Genomic DNA, 18,431 nt, shown 5'->3' on the forward strand with positions numbered 1-18,431 from the left:
AATGGCAAAGCACCCTGGGGCCCTGTACAACAAATGGAGTTATTAGCACCCGAAACTGCCCTGCCTCTGAGAAAACGCCCTTAGGAATCCCAGGGCATCACTAACGGGCCTACCTGCAGCTTGTCAACCATGAGTGCCTACAGAAGAGACCCCGTGGGGTCGGGCCTGGGAAACAAACACCCCCAAAAAAAGGCAGCAAGGACACTGGGAGATTAGGCAGATTACAGCTTTAACAAAACTGATCCTCTGGTGCCCACGACTAAATATTTAGAGGCCTGCTGTGAAAGAACATTTATGTGGAAAATTCCATAGGGAGGAGGCTGAAAGATAAGGTGATAGAATCAAATACAAACTGAAAGCATAGGTTTGTGAGGTCAGGGGAAAGGCTCCACCTTCAGGTTTCCACACTTCCCAGAGGCCCAAGCTGAAGGTGTGTGTGTGTGTGTGTGTGTGTGTGTGTGTGTGTGTGTACACACGCATGTGTGAAAGAGGGAGAGAGACTCTATAGACAGGAGTTTGAGGAAAAAAGCCTTGCAACTAAAAGCAAACTTTCTACACTTAACACCTGGGCGTTGGGTAAATCACGTACCTTTTTCGAGGTAAATTCCAGCTCTGTATCTTTGTCCACCACAACAGCACTACGCAGGCCAAACCAACTTTAAGGGGGGAAAAGTCAGCCCCTTCATCAGATGCCAGAGGGGTATCTTTTGTCATTAACACTCCAAGTGTGACACAAAGCCATGGCAGCCCTGGGCACCAGGAGCATTATGTTTTCCAATGTCGGATCAAAGTCAAATGCTCTCTAGAAGTCCTGGGATTACACAGTGTGTTGTCTCCTCTAAGGCAGTAGCTCAGAAAAGCCACAGTCTTCCTCCAACACTTAGCACTTGTCTCTCTGCAGCAAACAACTGCATAAAACAAACTCCAGTATACCTTTATAGAGAAACCCTGATACGTGTTTAGGTACTCAGGAACACCACACCTCAGTGTCCAAAATGGCCCTCAGCCTGAAGGAGTTAAGATCGCAAAGAGCTGACACTGGATTCACCCTAAATAATCCAGAAGCATCAATGCCACAGCAGTAGAATCAACAGCAGTAGAATCAACAGCATCAGGCATCTATCTAACTGTAATCTTTGAGGAAAATATTACACATCCTTGCTTTTAACTCTCCTGACAAACTTTCCAGCAAAAAATTCAGTTTTAACCAAACTCTGGGAGTAATGGCTACCCATGAATTCCTGGATATTACTGGATAGCAGCTGCCTAGGATGAAAACAGGTCCTTTGATCATCCTGTTTTGTCCAGAGCCCTTCCTCTGGCTGCATTACAAAGTAACCCAAAAAAGGGGAGTGGAGTATACGGCTAGCCTTGGGCAAAACCTCCTTGCCTTCATGTATAATTTAAGAGAAATGAACTTGTCTCTGTGTTCAAAAAAGGAAAATCCAATTTGCCCTACTATCCCCACAATGTATAGATGTCTTGGAAGATCTACATTAAGTCGATGACAGGTTTTTAGAGTTGTTAGGGTTTGGGGAAGATAACCATTAAAAGAATCTCCCCTTCCTAACCTGAAGGGCAAGCCCCATTGGGTCGTCATCTGGGAGCTTGTAGGGAGGCCTAGCCCGCAGCAGGAGACACTGCCCGCCATCTGCCTGCCCTTGAGGAAGGTCATGCTAACACTTTCGCTTCCCTGTTCACCTACTCCTCCAGTTCCTTAACCTGCACCTTCTCCCACTCTGCTCTAATACCATACAACAGGCTCCAAAACCATAAACTGTAAGATTATCTTTTTCTCCATTTCAAAGTCAATCATCTTCAGAAAGTTTCCCCCAGATGAGGCAGAAAGCAATCTAAGTGTCTCATCTGAGGCCCTCCGCAGTCCATCCGTCGTCTCCGGACAATCCTCAAGCGTGCCGCATTTCTGCAACTACAAGACCATTTCAATTCCCCAAACATACCAACATTTTCACTGGAGATTCTAATCAGCCCTGTTCTAACTAGGACAGCCATATATTCTTGTGCACAAGGGCACTGGCCAAGGAGACAGAGGCTGAATGGGAGCTGAAATTCAACCGCCATTCTGCTTGCCAAGCCATGTGCCCTGACAAGGGGTGCCCTGGAAGAAGGGGGCACCCCTCTCTAGTTTGCACAAGGGCACCATATGGGTTAACAGAGGTCCCAGCCCCAACATCTATGCCTTGAGTATTTGACTGGACTCCCCTTGTAGCTACAAGAACAGATGGTATACAGTAAAGAATATTAAAAACCAAAGACTCCAAGCAGATGCCTGCTCTCCCAGTCATTACATACATGAAGTTATGGATTCACTGGGATCCCCGGGTGATTTATATTTCGATACCCACATTGTAAATCTCTGATAACTTTAAAGTAAGCACAGATCTGGGGAATTCTTTTAGTAGAAAGAACTCTGAATCCTCCTGCATAGAAATTGCTAGAACAACTTCCACAGGTTCGTAGTCAGCACTCCATTTGCCCCCAGGGCCATGGTCAACTGGGGCTTAGCAAAAGAAACACCACAACTCCTTCCTACAGATGAGTTTTCATCTAGCATGATCTTCCCTTATAAATGCAAATTACTTTCATGTTTTGTAAATGCAAGCCACCAACGCAAGAGTACTCAAATCCAAACATGCCATTGCCTAGTTTAAAATTCTTCACGCAAAAATCTAAAAGTATGGCACACGTTTTCAGCATGTGGCCCCTGCCTAACTCCCAAACCCATTTCTTACTACTCCCTAGCATTAACTACCCTCTATTCCAGTCATACAAAATACCCCATAGTCTCTGAGTATCCTGAGATGCTGACAGGACAAGTGTGATCTGGCCCTGCCTACACTTTGTACCACAGGCATCGTACCCCTCATGCACTATCCACAGTGCCTATTATTCCCTCTTCCCAAACTCACCCAACTCTTGTCATTACTGCCATTTCTGTCAGGAACTATCTTCTCCCCACATTTTACCTAGCTCAGTCCTAGTCACCCTTGAGGCTTTACACTTTACACATCACTTCCTCCAGGAAGCCTTCCCAGATTGTACATTCTTATAAATTCCAAACTTTTCTTTCATAGCATTTCACATAAATGGAATTACTTGTGTATCTCCCCTACTAGGTTTTAAATTAAAGTTCCATGAGGGTGATTCCATGAAAGTTTTTTCCCTGCTGCATTCCCATAGCATCTGCTACAAAGCAGATACCTGGTAAATACTTATCAATGGCATTCATTTGAATTTCTCAATCCATGCTGTCCATTCTAAGAAGCCACTACCAACAGGTGGCTACTGAGCTCTAGAAATACACTAAAACAAACTGAAATGTGTTCCAAGTATAAAACTATACCCCAGATTTCAAAGACTTACTAAATATCAAATTAAGTAAAACCTCTCATTAACTTTTTCCATTCATTAAGTGTTGAAATAATACTGTTTTGGATATATCAGGTAAAATAAAATGCATTAAAATTGATGGTTTTAATATAGCTACCAGATAATTTTAAATAACAAATATAGTTCATTTGTGTGGCTTGCATTATAGATCTAGGGAGCAGTCGGTGTTGGTCTAGAGTGCCCTTTCTTCCATCCACTAACTTCTCATCCGTGAACACTCAAGAGAGGAACCCTAGTTGCTCCTGGGGAGACTCCCGAGTGCCCACTCTAACTGGGTTCTTCACGGCACCCTCCGCCAATGTACTCAGAGTGCATTATGTTAACTTATTTCTTACGTGACTGCCTCATTAAAATCTTTGAAAGGAATTTAATGAAGAAATAAGAAAAATCATTCTTCACTTCATCTAAGCCGTATATTGTAGACTCTTACAGCTAAGCCTTACTTCAAACTTCCTTAAAATGGTGTAAGATCTCTGGAGTGAACAGAAGTTAAAAATAAAATTAAACACAAAGTGAGAAATAACCTTCCTTGGTAAAGAACAAGGAATTCTATAAACAGGACTCTGCCTAAACTAGGGAATATATTCCAACAACTTCCCATTATCCAGTAGGCTAAGGGAAAAATCCATCCATTACCCCCTGAAGAGTTCCAAAGGCTCCTGGAAAAGCTAAAAATTCTCAGTAGTAGTTCCTACTCCTGAACACCTGCTATTACCTTACCTGAGCTATAACATCCCCACCCTCCTAAAACCTGCTTGAAATTCAGCTACACAGTCTATATTAACATAATGCTTTGGCCAATGAGGCAGGCACAAAAATTAACGTTCAAGAATTTCAAAGTTGTGGTTGCCGTGGGAACCTTAATTCCAACTGCATGGCACAGATGCGAATCGTGGAGTACTCCCAATACTGATAAAACTGGAGATGTCTATTTACTCTGTGCAATGAGGCACAGCTACAGTTACTGAGAGAACCTTATTTTGGCATTTCTAGACTTTCATGCATTTAAATTCTCAACCTTACCACAATACCATTTGCCGCATTAAATTGCCTCCTCTGTGGGGGACTAAAAGAGAGAACGAACTGATTGGCCAGACATTCAAAGAACCCCTCCTGTATGTGTTTCTTACGCACAATCAGATTCAAAAGACAATCACGATATTTTTATTTTACTCTTATGGGCTGTCTGTAAACTCTCATGCAAATGAAAACAGGGCATGAATTTAAACTTGTAAATGCACCAAGACATGTATCCGTGCAAAACATCAGAAAAGCAAATTTCTCCTCTTTAGAACTACAAAAGGGATAAATTAAAGCACAGAGCACTAACGTAAACCATGCTGTGTTTAATTTCCGAAAACTGTCCAAACACCTGCCTGTGGCACCAGCTCTCACAATGGACCCAGTTCTATAACCAGTTACACACTGTAGTTTCACGAGAAGGCAAAAATAAAAGTTGGAAAGTGGTCTGTAAAAACAAGGTATCACCAAACAAGTAATTCAACAAAAACTTCAGTCTGTATCTCCAACTTCTCACCACTCGTAACAATGGAAAGAAAATGAGCAGAAAATTTACAGCAAAACTGCCTGCAGACTACCAACTCAATAGTTTTCTTCCTAAGTATTTCTCAAAATTGATATACCCCAATCATACACATTGGTTAGGGAAGCACCTTTGCTGCCAAAAGATCCAACAAATAGCACAAAACAGTGTAACTAATAATTTCAGTTACCACTTGCAACAGACGAAGCAGGTGACCCCAGAGAATACATACGCCAAGATTCATTTCTTCCCTGAACAAAAACATACAGAACTTTCAAATCAAAATGACCAGTAGAAACAGGCCTTACATTCATGCACATGAGATACGGACCTTCTCCTCTCCTTATTCTCAAAGAAAATCTTGTTAACAAAACTTACTGCCACCTCATGTATCCTGGCCCTAACCCCTCTCAAGCCCCTTAGAGCAGAATGCCAGCAATGCCCACCCAAAACAAAGCAGATCAGTGAATGTGGTTCAGAAGAAACTGACACCTGCCCAGCCAGGCTGCAGATACTAGGAAATAATACTTTGGAGAATTAAAATATCGTCTGTGAGCATTCTCATACATATGTACCATATTTAAGTATTCTCCAGCTCCTTCCTTTTGATTTTTGAAAAGAGGCTCCACTCCTTCCCCATTCTCACCTGTGTATTCTCCCCTTCTAGCCTCGGTGGTCGAATGCTGGACAGGTGGATGGTCTTGTAGTCACCAGAGTTCAGCTTCACAACAATGGCATCTGCATTCAGCACCTGCATCACCTGTGGGCAAGAAGCAAAAATGCTCAGACCTGCTCAGATGGCCCACCTCATAGCACACATGCTAAGGAGAAAGACCCACCACAGTCATAAGGAGAAAAGTCAGATCAATAGCCATTTGGGGCATTTCAATATCATCCTTCATGGTACAACAATGTTGGAGAGAACAATGCTAGAATTATCAGTCCCCAAAGACCTTATTATGATTTCTCTATGAGGCAAAATCTGTATCGTTCACAAAGACGTGAAGTTAACTGACCAAGACGTGTAGTTAACTACAAAGCTTACAAACTGGAAATCTCGTCTCTACATGTTATTCATGATTTTCCTTGAAACAGATTCTAAAATCAAAATTCCTTACTCAGTGTGAATCTAGGAAACGAAGCAAGGGCTGGATAGAAGATATCAGCACTAGGTAAGAACCAAAACAGGATGCCCCAAAAGAGAGCAGAAAAATCAAAGGCAAGTGAAGGGCAAAAAGAATTGTCATCACAGCATGGTAAAGGAGAGGCTCAGCTGTTAATCTCAGGGCAGAAACATTAAATTGCTAATATATTACTTCAACTACTCTAAAAGCCAACTTTTCAGAGCACTACTATGGGCAACTTTGTTTTAGACCCCAGTATCAGAAACACTGGAGCCCACTCTCAGCTAAAAAAGATTAACTTCCACTCTTGGGTAACTTCCAAAGATATCTATTCAAAGTGCAAAAGCACAAATATTCCTCTGAGGAGATTAGAACATTCCACCAAAGTGTACAGAATAAAATCGCACTGAAACTGGCCTAGGATCACATCAGGGTTACAACTAGAACCCGTAATTCAGCTAGTGGTCTACAATTCACCTGATTATATTCAGAGCCTGTTGTTACAAGGCTATTCAGGGTTTTTTGGAGGTTTTTATTTTGTTTGTTTGTTTTTTAAACCAGTAATACTTTTTTACAAGGTAGCTATTGACTACATATCACTGTCACCATCCACTTTGTCTGCAGAATCAAAACCAACTCTTCCAGGCTTCAATCAGGCCCCATCAGGAGCCAACAGGCAGCTGAACAAACTACAGGGTCAGGTGCCACAGTGAGGGCAGACTCGCAAAATTTCCCTCCTCTTTCAAGCAAGAAACAAAAGGAGCTAGACTCGCCTTTGCTATGGTGGATATCACACTGATAAGTATCCTAAAAGAGCCCTCACTATTCTCTAGAAGGCTTCATATCTTTTAAAACAGAATACACCCATTCACTTGCAGACTCCTGCCCCCCACCCCCAAAAAATGGCTGTTCCAAAGAACCAACCAACCACATACCAGAAAGAAAAGACTGATTTAACGAACAATCTGAACCAAGTGAGAAATTATACATGACAGGAAATAGCAGGAAAAAAGCACCATCAGACAGAATGAATGAAAAAAGAAAAATGACAGTTGGAATCAAGCTGTAGTCCATGGAAGGCTGACTATGACTGGCAGATGGGAAGGCATCCCCAGGTTCTACCATAAGTAATGAGCAGCAAGTGTAGGGAAAAACAGGCCAGTGATCAGAGAGTAATGAAAGGTCTGAGAACCAACAGTGTAGATTAGGAGAGAGGGTATTTTTAATTTTCAAGTACATAAGATTAACTTGCAAACCTCAATGTAGGTTAGTTAGTTAGTTAGTTAGTAGGTTAGTTAGACTAGAAAAGCTAGTCTAAAATTGCCACAGCCATTCTGCTTTAACCTTTTTGATAGATCTGAGAATCGCAAAGGCTAAACACTAAAACCCAGACAGCCAGAACCCAAAACTCACCTGGCCAGAAAAAATTAGTCAAGTCCCCAGGCAATCAAAAGCATGAGCTGTGGTGGGTGACATGAGGACCACAAGGTCAGGGCTGGTTACCTACGTATGGGTGGTACCAACGTCTATAGGACCCTCCAAATCAAAGAGCCCCTTACACCAGCCCAATCATGTAGGACTTAGAAAACAGCCCAGAAGGTACAACCAAAAATACAGATTCACTAACAGAAAGAAAAAACACACCTTCCCATTGCCATCTAGACATTAATGCCAAGCAAAAATGCCCATCACAATGGAATCTTCCTCCCACTCCCTAAAGGCACCAGGAGCAGCTTGGACAACTGCACAAAAGAGACAGACCACAGCTAATGATTTCTCTATTCTTCAAAATCCCACATTTGGGTAAAAGGAGAAGTATCATAAAATGGATGATAAAACATTCATGGGCCAAAGAATCCAAGATACATGCTATTCTGCTATCCTACCTTCAAACCAAAGAGAAGAAAAATTCCATAAAGCCACACCAAGCAAAGTAGCTAGTATAGCAAATCAACACTGCTCCTCCCTCAAAAGTACAGGATCACCATCTCCAATGCACACACCTCACAGTATTTGCTAAATCTCAATGATGGACAGAGCTACACATTCCTCTCCCACCAAAACTCTTATTAAATTATCAAGTGCCAAAAACAGGGAAATTCCCATAATCAAGATGTGAGAAATATCTAGACATTCCCCACCCCCTAGTTGTGCTCAGAGAGGAATAAAACCAGGAAAAGCATCGTAGTGCTCACATCTTCACCCCGATTATAGAACGTGAAGATCTAAGCGTACCCCTGTGATAAGTTACTGGCATTCGTCACCCCTTATAATGTTTAGCAGCAGCGGCAGCAAATGGATTCTTAGAGCTGTAAATTTCAGGCCTCGGCAACAGCCTCTCTGCTCGGCATCTCCCTGATTAGAAACCTCCTCTTCAGGAACTGCACACTCTGATGCTGGCAACTGAACGAGGCCCGGCTTTTGGATGAAGAGGTGTGTGGTGAGTGCATGTGTGTGTGTGCCCATGTGTGTATAAGTGAGGCTTACGACTTTTTATTCCTCTTTAAATTGTGTCATTACTGTCCAGAGAACAAGCAGCTCCTGAGCAGAGACACGGAAGAAGCAATAAAATAGTGGTTATAGTCACGTACTGTGCAATAAGTAAAATGCAGAGTGGATTACTGTTCAAAGCCTACTCATCAGCACCGTTGCAGACCGCATTTATAACCGTGATATATCTTACAGTGCTTTTCACCTGGATAAGTCCATGTATGTCTACATCGCTCACTCTCTCCACAAGCCAATAGATCCTTACTCAGCCCACCCCTATACACACCTACCATACCACACACTCCAGGAGATAACCTAAGGGACAGGTGCAGAAGTCTGCACAAAGTCACTAGCTGGACTCGAAACACTAGACCTAAACCCAATGTCTCCATTTCTTGAAGTCCCAACTGTAAAAGGAAAAAATGAGTGGCTTAATGATGATGAGTGTAGGCTAAGGGCTGCCACAAGTCAAGACAACTGCAGAGTTCTGTCAGGGGCAAGCGACATCCATTCCCATCTCTGGCCTGCTGCCACACTCCCCATCTGCAGAGCCTGTCCACCGTGCTCACTGGGAGGCCAAGAAACTACTGTTCAGCTTCGTAAACCCCTGCAGCATATATAAAATGAGCAAAAAGAGCCAACAGTTTCCTGAGCTTCAGAGATCCTCAGAATAGCTCCCCAAACGCAACTACCAATACTCCCAAAGCTGCCTAAATTATCAGTGCTGGACAAAAATAAAAGGACCATCGGTGTACACTGGGGCTTCTATGGATGCCACCAAGGAATGGCTTTGACGGGGCCACTGAGAATGGGACACCAAATCTGCAATCATGACACTGGGCTGCTTCTCCTACTCCCTACGGCTGTATGCTAGGTCTCATCTCCCCAAAGCTAATCATGGAAACACAACTGAAGCAGCACCGGAAGCAACTAAAAGGAAGCGACTAAAAGTACGCCACAACTGTTACAGCAGTGGCCTGGAGCTGTTCCCCAGAAGGGTACAGCTGCCAGCCTGTACCCTTGACAAAAGACTAAGCATGACAATGTCTTGATACAAATAATTCCAGGCACCTGAGCATGAGCAAGCAGACTAGTTAATAGCAAATACTTAAAAGGAAACCAGGCATCAGACAGATTCCAATAGATGGGGCACTCTTCAACATGTCCGCCCAGCACTTCTCAAAACTGTCACGGTCATCAAAAGCAAAAGAAGTCCAGGGCACCTGGGTGGCTCAGTTAGTTAAGCATCAGACTTGGGCTCAGGTCATGATCTCACAATTTGGGAGTTTGAGCCCCATGTCGGGCTCTGTGCTTTCAGCACAGAAGCCTGCTTGAAGCTCTCTGCCCCTCCCTCGCTTGCTCTCTCTCTCTCTCTCAAAAATAAACATTTAAAAAAAAAAAAAAGGCAAGGGAAGTCCGAGGGACTGCCACATCCAAAAGGAGCCTAACAAGACATGACAACTAAATTGAGTGTGCCATGGTAGAGGAGATTCTGGAACAGAAAAACAGAGATTAGAGAAAAACTAAGGAAATCCGACTAAAGTATGGACCTCAGTTGATAATAACATACCAATACCGGTATGCTAATTATAATAACTGCACCATACTCCTGTCAGGGAGCAGAGCAAACTGGGATGAGGGCAGGGGTAATGTGGGAACTCTGCCCCATCTGTTCAATTTTTCTGTGAATCTAAAACTTGTTCTAAAAAATAAAATTTTTTATTTTATTGAATTGAAAAGGCCAGGTAAGTGTTTTTTACAAATCTTTTCTAATTCAATTTTTATTTTCTTATCAGCAAATCAGTTTACTAATGCAAGCTACAAACCAAGTCTTGATCTCTTTTTGGTGCAGAGGTCACCTTCCAAACCAAACCATCCCCAGAACTTCCTCTTCACCTGAAAGCCCTATGGCCGAAGCCCAGGAAATTCTCATCACGTTACCAAATGCAAACATAACAGAAGAGTCTAAATAATGCCAAAAATATTAAAAGGTGTCTTTGCTTAAAAACCATCTCCGAGAGACATGATAGTGAACTCCATTCAGAGCTAGGACTAGAAGCACAGCAAAAAGCTATCAGGGCCACACCAAGTAAGTCCTAGAGTCCACTGTGTGCATCCATGCATAGCTTCAACCTGACCTCCAAAACTGCACATGGCCACAAGTCCAGACAGTTAACTACTTAGAGTAATCTCCCAGATGGAGCCCTAGAGGGCAAGCTCCTTGAAAGCAGGAACCACTTCTCATTCTTCTGCTTCTTCCCAAAGCAGAAGGGCTCTAACCAATCACTTGGTAAGAGAACTGAGCAAGAGTCCTCTAACCAGGCAGGGCAGTGAGAAGACTCCACCTCCTGAAGACATGCTGTCACTCCCCAGCCCTGCCACCACCCCTGAGTGTTATTCAGGTCTATAAAATCAGCAAGGCCCAAGAATCCAGCAGCAGGGACAGGGAAGCCAAGCCACGTGCTCAGGGGACCATATGGCTACAAACAGCACAGATCAGCTAAAACGCCACAGGGAAGGCAGGCAGGAAACTGGCAAGCCACGACAGGCACAAAAGTCTCAAGCAGGCTCAGCTAATCGCTGTGAAGTGAACATGCTTCTCTGCTAACCTGGAGAGACAAGGAGAGCCCTCGCTTGCATTTCCTTCCCTAAAAAGTGACACAGTTTAAGCAGAGGATGGAACACATTCTTTCAGTAGACACCATGTATCAAGACAATACTTCGTTGAGTTTCAAGTTTCTCAGAAGTGAGACTCTTGGCCAGCACATCTCATCTACAGCATCAGTTCCCAAAATCACCTACAGGACCTAAGAGGCACCCAGTTCAAGAGTTCAGGTTACCTTTTGCAGGCTTTTCAGGCTATTTAGCTGCTCCCTATACAATTAACTTCTAGGGGACAGGGCAGGCGACTGCGAAAGAGAGAACCATGATTTGTTCAGGCCTTACAGTCACATGAGCCTCAGAGAAGTATCCTTTAGCAAAAACTTGTAGGACGGTCAGAGTGTTGGTGAAGTCCCAGGGCACCTTAGGACACCTCTAGGTTCTCTTGAAAAAGTAGCACAGTGGGGCGCCTGGGTGGCGCAGTCGGTTAAGCGTCCGACTTCAGCCAGGTCACGATCTCGCGGTCCGTGAGTTCGAGCCCCGCGTCAGGCTCTGGGCTGATGGCTTGGAGCCTGGAGCCTGTTTCCGATTCTGTGTCTCCCTCTCTCTCTGCCCCTCCCCCGTTCATGCTCTGTCTCTCTCTGTCCCCAAAATAAATTAAAAAAAAAAAAAAAACAAAAAAAAAAAAACGTTGAAAGAAAAAGTAGCACAGTATCAACAGACATTTTAAATCAGGTATATGACTACAAAACCACTGGATTCTAGGTTATGAAAAGAATTGCAAATCACTTTTTTTCCTACTGGCTATAAGGTAGTATCCCGTGCTCTACAACAGAGGATGGCAAACTATGGCCCAAGGGCCATCTAGCCCACTGCCTGCTGTTGAACATAAAGTTTTATTAGAACATAGCCAGGCCCATTCACTTACATACTACTGTCTCTAGCCTCTTTTCTCGCTATGGTAGCAAAGTCGCATAGTTTCAACAGAGACTACGTGGCCCACCAAATGTAAAATATTTACTATATGGTCCTTTAAGAAAAAATTGGTCAACCTATGTTCTACAACATATTAGAAAATGAACACATAGGGCAATACATGGTTAACATTCCTAGAAAACTATTTGGCAAATATGCTGCAAAACATTCTTATGGAAATAACTGCCATTTACATAGAGATTTATTCCATTTTCTAAATAATGGAAAAATTATACACTATATGAATATCGACCTATTGGGGACTGGTTACATAAATTATGCAGGCTCACAATGGAACATTATGAACAAACTAAAGCAAGCTCAAACATTTACTTTGGCGCCCTCCCTAAATACCTTTAAACAAAAATAAAGGGATTTTGTTGTTGTTGTTGGCCCTAAGTCCAATAGGACAAATATAATGGGAGAAAAGAATATGGCAACAAAACACTGGAAGCTAGAAAGCAGATGGATGAGTGGTAACAGACTTCACAGATTCACAAAAGCTAAATCCTGAGCCAGTGATAAGAAAACATAATAGCCAGCCTGATTTATACTGCAGACTTCCCCCACCCACCAAGACAAAGAAACTGTCAAATCAGGAATCTCAAGTAGAGATGAAAATGGGACCAAAACCTAGACTTGGTTTATGTAAGAAGCACCTGGATTTTAAGATATATACCATAAATCCCATATATAGGTTCACTAATTTTAGCCCAGTGTTTGAGACCTCATTCTTAAATAAGAAAGATAACTAAAGATCACCAGGCATCTAAGGAAAGCCTCTAATATGAAAAATAAGAGACCAAAATAACCGAAGAGAATTAAAAACAACATGGAAAATATAGACTATGCAAGGAAATTTTTCAAAAAATTATAATTAATTCCTCAGAAAGTTAATAGAAGATATTTTATCTCTGGAAGAAGTGATATTACTATTAAAAAATAACAAGATAGACACATAAATCAACAGAATGGAATAAAGAGCCCCAAAATAAATTCATGCTTATGTGATCAATTAATCTACAACAAAGGAAAAAAGAATATACAATAAAGATGGTCTCTTCAGTAAACAGTGTTGGAAAAACTGGTCAGCTACATGCAAAAAGAATGAAACTAAACCACTTCCTTACACTACACACAAAAATAAACTCAAAATAGATTAAAGACCTAAATGGAAGACCTGAAACCATAAAAGTCTAAAACACACACACACACACACACACACACACACACACACACACACACACACACAGTAATCTCTTGGACATCAACCTTAGCAGTATTTTTCTCTGGATCTGTCTCCTCAGCCATGGGAAACAAAAGCAAAACAAACTACTGGGACTACATCAAGTTAAAAAGCTTTTTACATAGCAAAGGAAATCATCAAGAAAATGGAAAGGCAAAGTACCAAACAAGAGAAGGTATTTGCAAATAAAATATCTGATAAGGGATTAATATCCAAAATATATAAAGAACTCCATAGAATTCAACACCAAAAAATAATACAATTTAAAAATGGGCAGAGGACTTGAACATTTCTCCAAAGAAGACATACAGATGGCCAACAGACACATGAAAAGATGCCCAACATCACTCATCACCAGGAAAATGCCAATCAGAACTACAATGAGATATTACCTCACACCTGTCAGAATGGCTAGTATCAAAAAGACAAGGGGGGTGGGGCACCTGGATGGCTCAGTTGGTTGAGCGTCCGACTTCAGCTCAGGTCATGATCTCACGGTCTGTGAGTTCGGCTCTGTGCTGACAGCTCAGAGCCTGGAGCCTGCTTCGGATTCTGTCTCCCTCTCTCTCTGCCCCTCCCCCGCTCATGCTCTGTCTGTCTGTCTCTCTCTCTCTCTCTCTCTCTCTCTCTCTGTCACAAATAAGTAAACATTAAAAAAAAAAAGGCAAGAAATAACAAATGTTGGAGAGGATGCAGAGGAAAGGGAACCCTCGTGCATTAGTGGTGGGAATGTAAATTGGTGCCGCCACAGTGGAAAACAGTATGGCGGGTCCTCAAAAAAAAAATCAAAACTAGAAATACCATACAACCCAGTAATTCCATGTCTGGCTATTTACTCAAAGAAAATAAAAACACTAATTTGAAAAGATAAATGCGCTCCTGCTTATTGCAGCTTTATAACAGCCAAGATATAGAAGCAACCTAAGTGCCCACTGATAGATGAATGGATAAAGATGTGAGAGAAATATATATATATATATATATATATACATATATATATATATATATATACACACACACACACACATATATATGTATACATATATATATACACACACTATATATATGATGTGGAATATTACTACACCATAAAAAGGAGTGAAATCTGGCCATTCACAACAACATGAATGGATCTAGAGGGTATCACGCTAAATGAAACAGTTAGAAAAATACAAGTACAATATGATTTCGCTTTTTAGATTGAATCTAAAAAGACAAACAAACAAACAAACAAACAAAAAAAAACACACAAGTGAACAAGCAAACAATCAAGACAGAAACAGACTCATAAATACAGAGAACAAGTTGGTGGTTGCCAGAGGGTAATGTAAGGGAAAGTAAGGGAAATGGTAAAGGCAAAATAGGTGAAAAGGATTAAGAGGTACAAACTTGAGGTTATAAAAGAAATAAATAATGAGTATAGAAAGTACAGCATAGGAAATATAGTCAATAATGTTGTAATAACTTCATATGATGATGGATGGTAACTACTCTTATCACAGTAAGCACTGATGTATACAACTGTTGAATCACTATGTTATATACCTGAAACTAATATAATACTGTATGCCAACTACATTTCAATAAAAATGAGAGCCATTCAGAGAAGCAAAGACCAGAAAGGTCTTAAAATACAGTATCATAAAGAAAACATTTGGTAGCAGGGCTAAAAGGTAAATACGAAGAAATTTAGGAAGAAGAAAAGACAAAGATGAAAACAGGAGGCAAAAATTAGAAGACCAGTCAACAAAGTCAAAAATCCAAACAGGAGTACTAGAAAATAGCAGAGAAGCTAGTTGGAAATCAACAACAAAATAGTTAAAGTTCCCAGACCAGACACAAAGAGCTAAAACTAAAAAGAATACGCTCACACATGGATAAAACAGTGCACCACTGAGAAATTTCAGGATAAAAAAGCAAGTGCTAAGACCTTGCGGAAAGAAAAACCAAATCATCTGAGGAGGAGAAATCAGAATGGTTTCAGAGGCAAATGGTGAAGATATCCAAAGATGACAGCTCCAGAACAGTGAGAAGAAGAACAAAACAACTAGTCCAGATTGGTATAGGTCACAAGGTTCCTGGAAAATGTAATTGAAAAAGATAAAATAAACAGGCTGAATCAATGTCTTTAGAGAAGATTTAGGTAGAGTCTAGGGGTTGAATTAATAAGTTTATTAAAAAAAACAAACTTTTAAAATTATTAAATCCAGGGCAAACAAAAAGTTCTGCAGAAAATGAAAAGTAGCCACAATATGCTATAGGACTCAGTAGTTATTAGCATTTGCAAAGTAAACATTGAACCAGCATTAGAATATAGTCCTATTGCAAGGATTAAGGAAAAATACATGCACACCCATGTGAATCCTCATTCCACGGTATGAAGGAAAAGGGTTGTGCCTAAAACTGAAAAATTAAGAAGGCGACATAAACATTTTATTCAAAGATATGGACTAGCCAAGAACTGAAAATGGCTGCCTCAAGAAAAAGGAAAACAGACTAGTACATTTCTTAATAAGCCACAGAGTTCTTTAAACTTTTATGCATTAAAAATAAAAGTATAAAAACTTAAAAATTATATACAAAAGAATATAGCTCAGTACTACTCAAAAGTGGTTGCCAGCCTGCAATGAGAGTAGGAGCTTGTACCAGAACATAAATCAACCACATCACTGAGAACATTGCTGATATTTTTTCTGTAGCAAGCTTTTCTTGATGAAAGAAGCAATGCCTTGATTTACATTCTGGCTCAAGCGCCTTATATCCTATCAAGGCATTACAAATAGGACTGGGAAAGATCAAGGGTCAGCACACTTTTCTGTACAGGGCCAGATATCAAATATTTTAGGCGTTGCAGATGATTCTGGTCTCTGTCACAACTACTCACCTCTGCCACTGTATTACAAAAACAGCTACAGACAACATGGAAATGGACAGACATGGCTATGTTCCAATGTATTCATGTCACTGAAATTTAAATTTCATGTAATTTTCATGTGCCACAAAACATTTTTTTGACGTAAAATCCACCCATACTTCACAGACCATACAAAAACAAGTGGAGGGCCAGGCTTGGCCCATGGGCCATCATCTGTCAACCGCTGGGATAAACAGTATAATCAACTTAAAAAAAAAAAAATTTGTGTGATAGTAGTTTCATCTAGTATGAGTGTTTTTCCTTCTCCTTTTTATGCTTTCTATTTAAAAAAATAATAATAATGCTGAAGAATTTCTAAAACTCAATAAGTTTTGAAACCATTTACCTACCTACCTACCTACCTACATTTCTCTCTCTACTCTAGAAGCAGGCCTATATCCAAATGACCTAAATTTATATTAAAGATACTTACAGGAGAATGGCTATTCCCCTTAATCCTCAGATGGTTTTTAGAGGCAATTTCCTCTACTCAACATTTTAACAAATGAAACTTCATTGTAACGAAGAAAGCCGCACTCTGTTTTAAAACAAAACATATATACATATCCTGGGATCCTAGATTAAAACAAATAAACAAACAAACAAAAACAAAAAATAAAACAAAAAAAACAACCAGGAGAAAATGTGCCAGCTCTTCTCTAGTTACCAATAAAGCCATATTTAAGAAAAATACAAAGCTACTGACTCAATCATCTACTCTTTCAAATTTCTTTTTTCAGCAATGCATTAGTACCTTGACCAGCAAAGGCCTAAAACCCTGCAAAATTTTCTGGGTTTCTCTTATAAACTCAGTTTCTTTTTTGTTTTTTAATGTCTATTTATTTTTGAGAGACAGAGAGACAGAACACGAGCAGGGGAGGGACAGAGAGACAAGGAGACACAGAATCCAAAGCAGGCTCCAGACTCTGAGCTGTCAGCACAGAGCCTGACGTGGGGCTCGAACTCACGAACCATGAGATCATGACCTGAGCCAAAGTTGGACACTTAACCGACTGAGCCACCCAGGCACCCTGCTATAAACTCAGTTTCAACTGAAGAGGGTCTAGCAGGGACAGTACAAGATACGGGGACCCTCCTAAGCCTCATCTATATCACAAATATCAGACCCTCTCAGAGTGATGATGGTGAAAAACAGAAGACATGCCTCCCTTGCTGAGTGAATGATCGCCCTTTCACCGTGTAGCTACAGTCTTAGAACAGATGACAGGAAACATAAGCAAAACCAAGTAGTTCCAATTAGGTGGAACAGCCATGTCCAAGTTTCCAAGCTAGTGCGGTCCTCACACAGAAAGGAAGCAGGGGTTCATTCTGGTCTGTACCAAGACTTGGAAGATGTATGGGGGAGTCTCCAACCAGGAACTTTTCCCTAAATAGGATAAAAGACCTAATTATGCTTAGGTCTCAAAGACCCAATTATGGTTAACCTGACAGCTGCCTGGAGACCACCTACGACAAGAAGGAAGGAAGCCACTTGAGCATTCTGTGACTTATTGCTTTGGGCATCATAAAAAAGAAAGTGAAGAAATTCAGCCAATTCCTCAGAGACTGTTAAAATTTGACCATTCTAAGAGAAACCAGACCTGGATTTTTTAGGCTGACAGTGCCACCTAGTGGTATTCCATCTTCAACTCATTTGGGACAGCCACCTCTCAGCAGATATAGATATGTTAATTAACTTCTTTTAGTTCAGGAAAACAAAGCTTAAAGCATCTCTTGCCAAAAGTAAAAATAGATTGGAAAACATGACAGCACTTTGGTAAAGTGAGGAAAACAGGTCTACCGCTCACGGTACCAAAGCCAGCAATGAAGAAAACACTCAGCACTGCTGATGGACCCAAACAATCTACTGAGTAGCACTAGTTCCTGTCAAAGGAATCCATCCCAGGACACTTCAGGAGAGCTCTCTGGAAAAAAACATCACATGAGAAAAAACTCAAAACCACGAGAGTCCCAAACCAGAAAGAAGAGAAACCTGAGGTCACACACACTTTGACATGGGAACTCTAAGAGAAAGCCATTTGCTAGGTAAATAGAAGCCCTACAATATGAGCGATCTTTCAAGATGGCAATGTCCACAACTTTAACTCATGAACCCCTAATGAAGTT

At 41.1% G+C, this 18,431-nt stretch overlaps 1 protein-coding gene across 1 annotated transcript in view; it reads right to left on the bottom strand.

Moving 5' to 3' along the window:
• The window catches only part of SND1 (staphylococcal nuclease and tudor domain containing 1), a 426,619-nt gene that overhangs the window by 358,971 nt on the left and 49,217 nt on the right, over window positions 1-18,431 (bottom strand). The window contains exon 10 of the mRNA XM_025929258.2: window positions 5,601-5,714. Coding sequence (XP_025785043.1) covers window positions 5,601-5,714 — 114 coding nt within the window. The remainder of the gene's footprint in view (window positions 1-5,600; window positions 5,715-18,431) is intronic.

The sequence above is a fragment of the Puma concolor genome, chromosome A2 (assembly GCF_028749965.1).
Source record: "Puma concolor isolate L17-30 chromosome A2, mPumCon1.1.hap2, whole genome shotgun sequence".
NCBI lineage: Eukaryota > Metazoa > Chordata > Mammalia > Carnivora > Felidae > Puma > Puma concolor.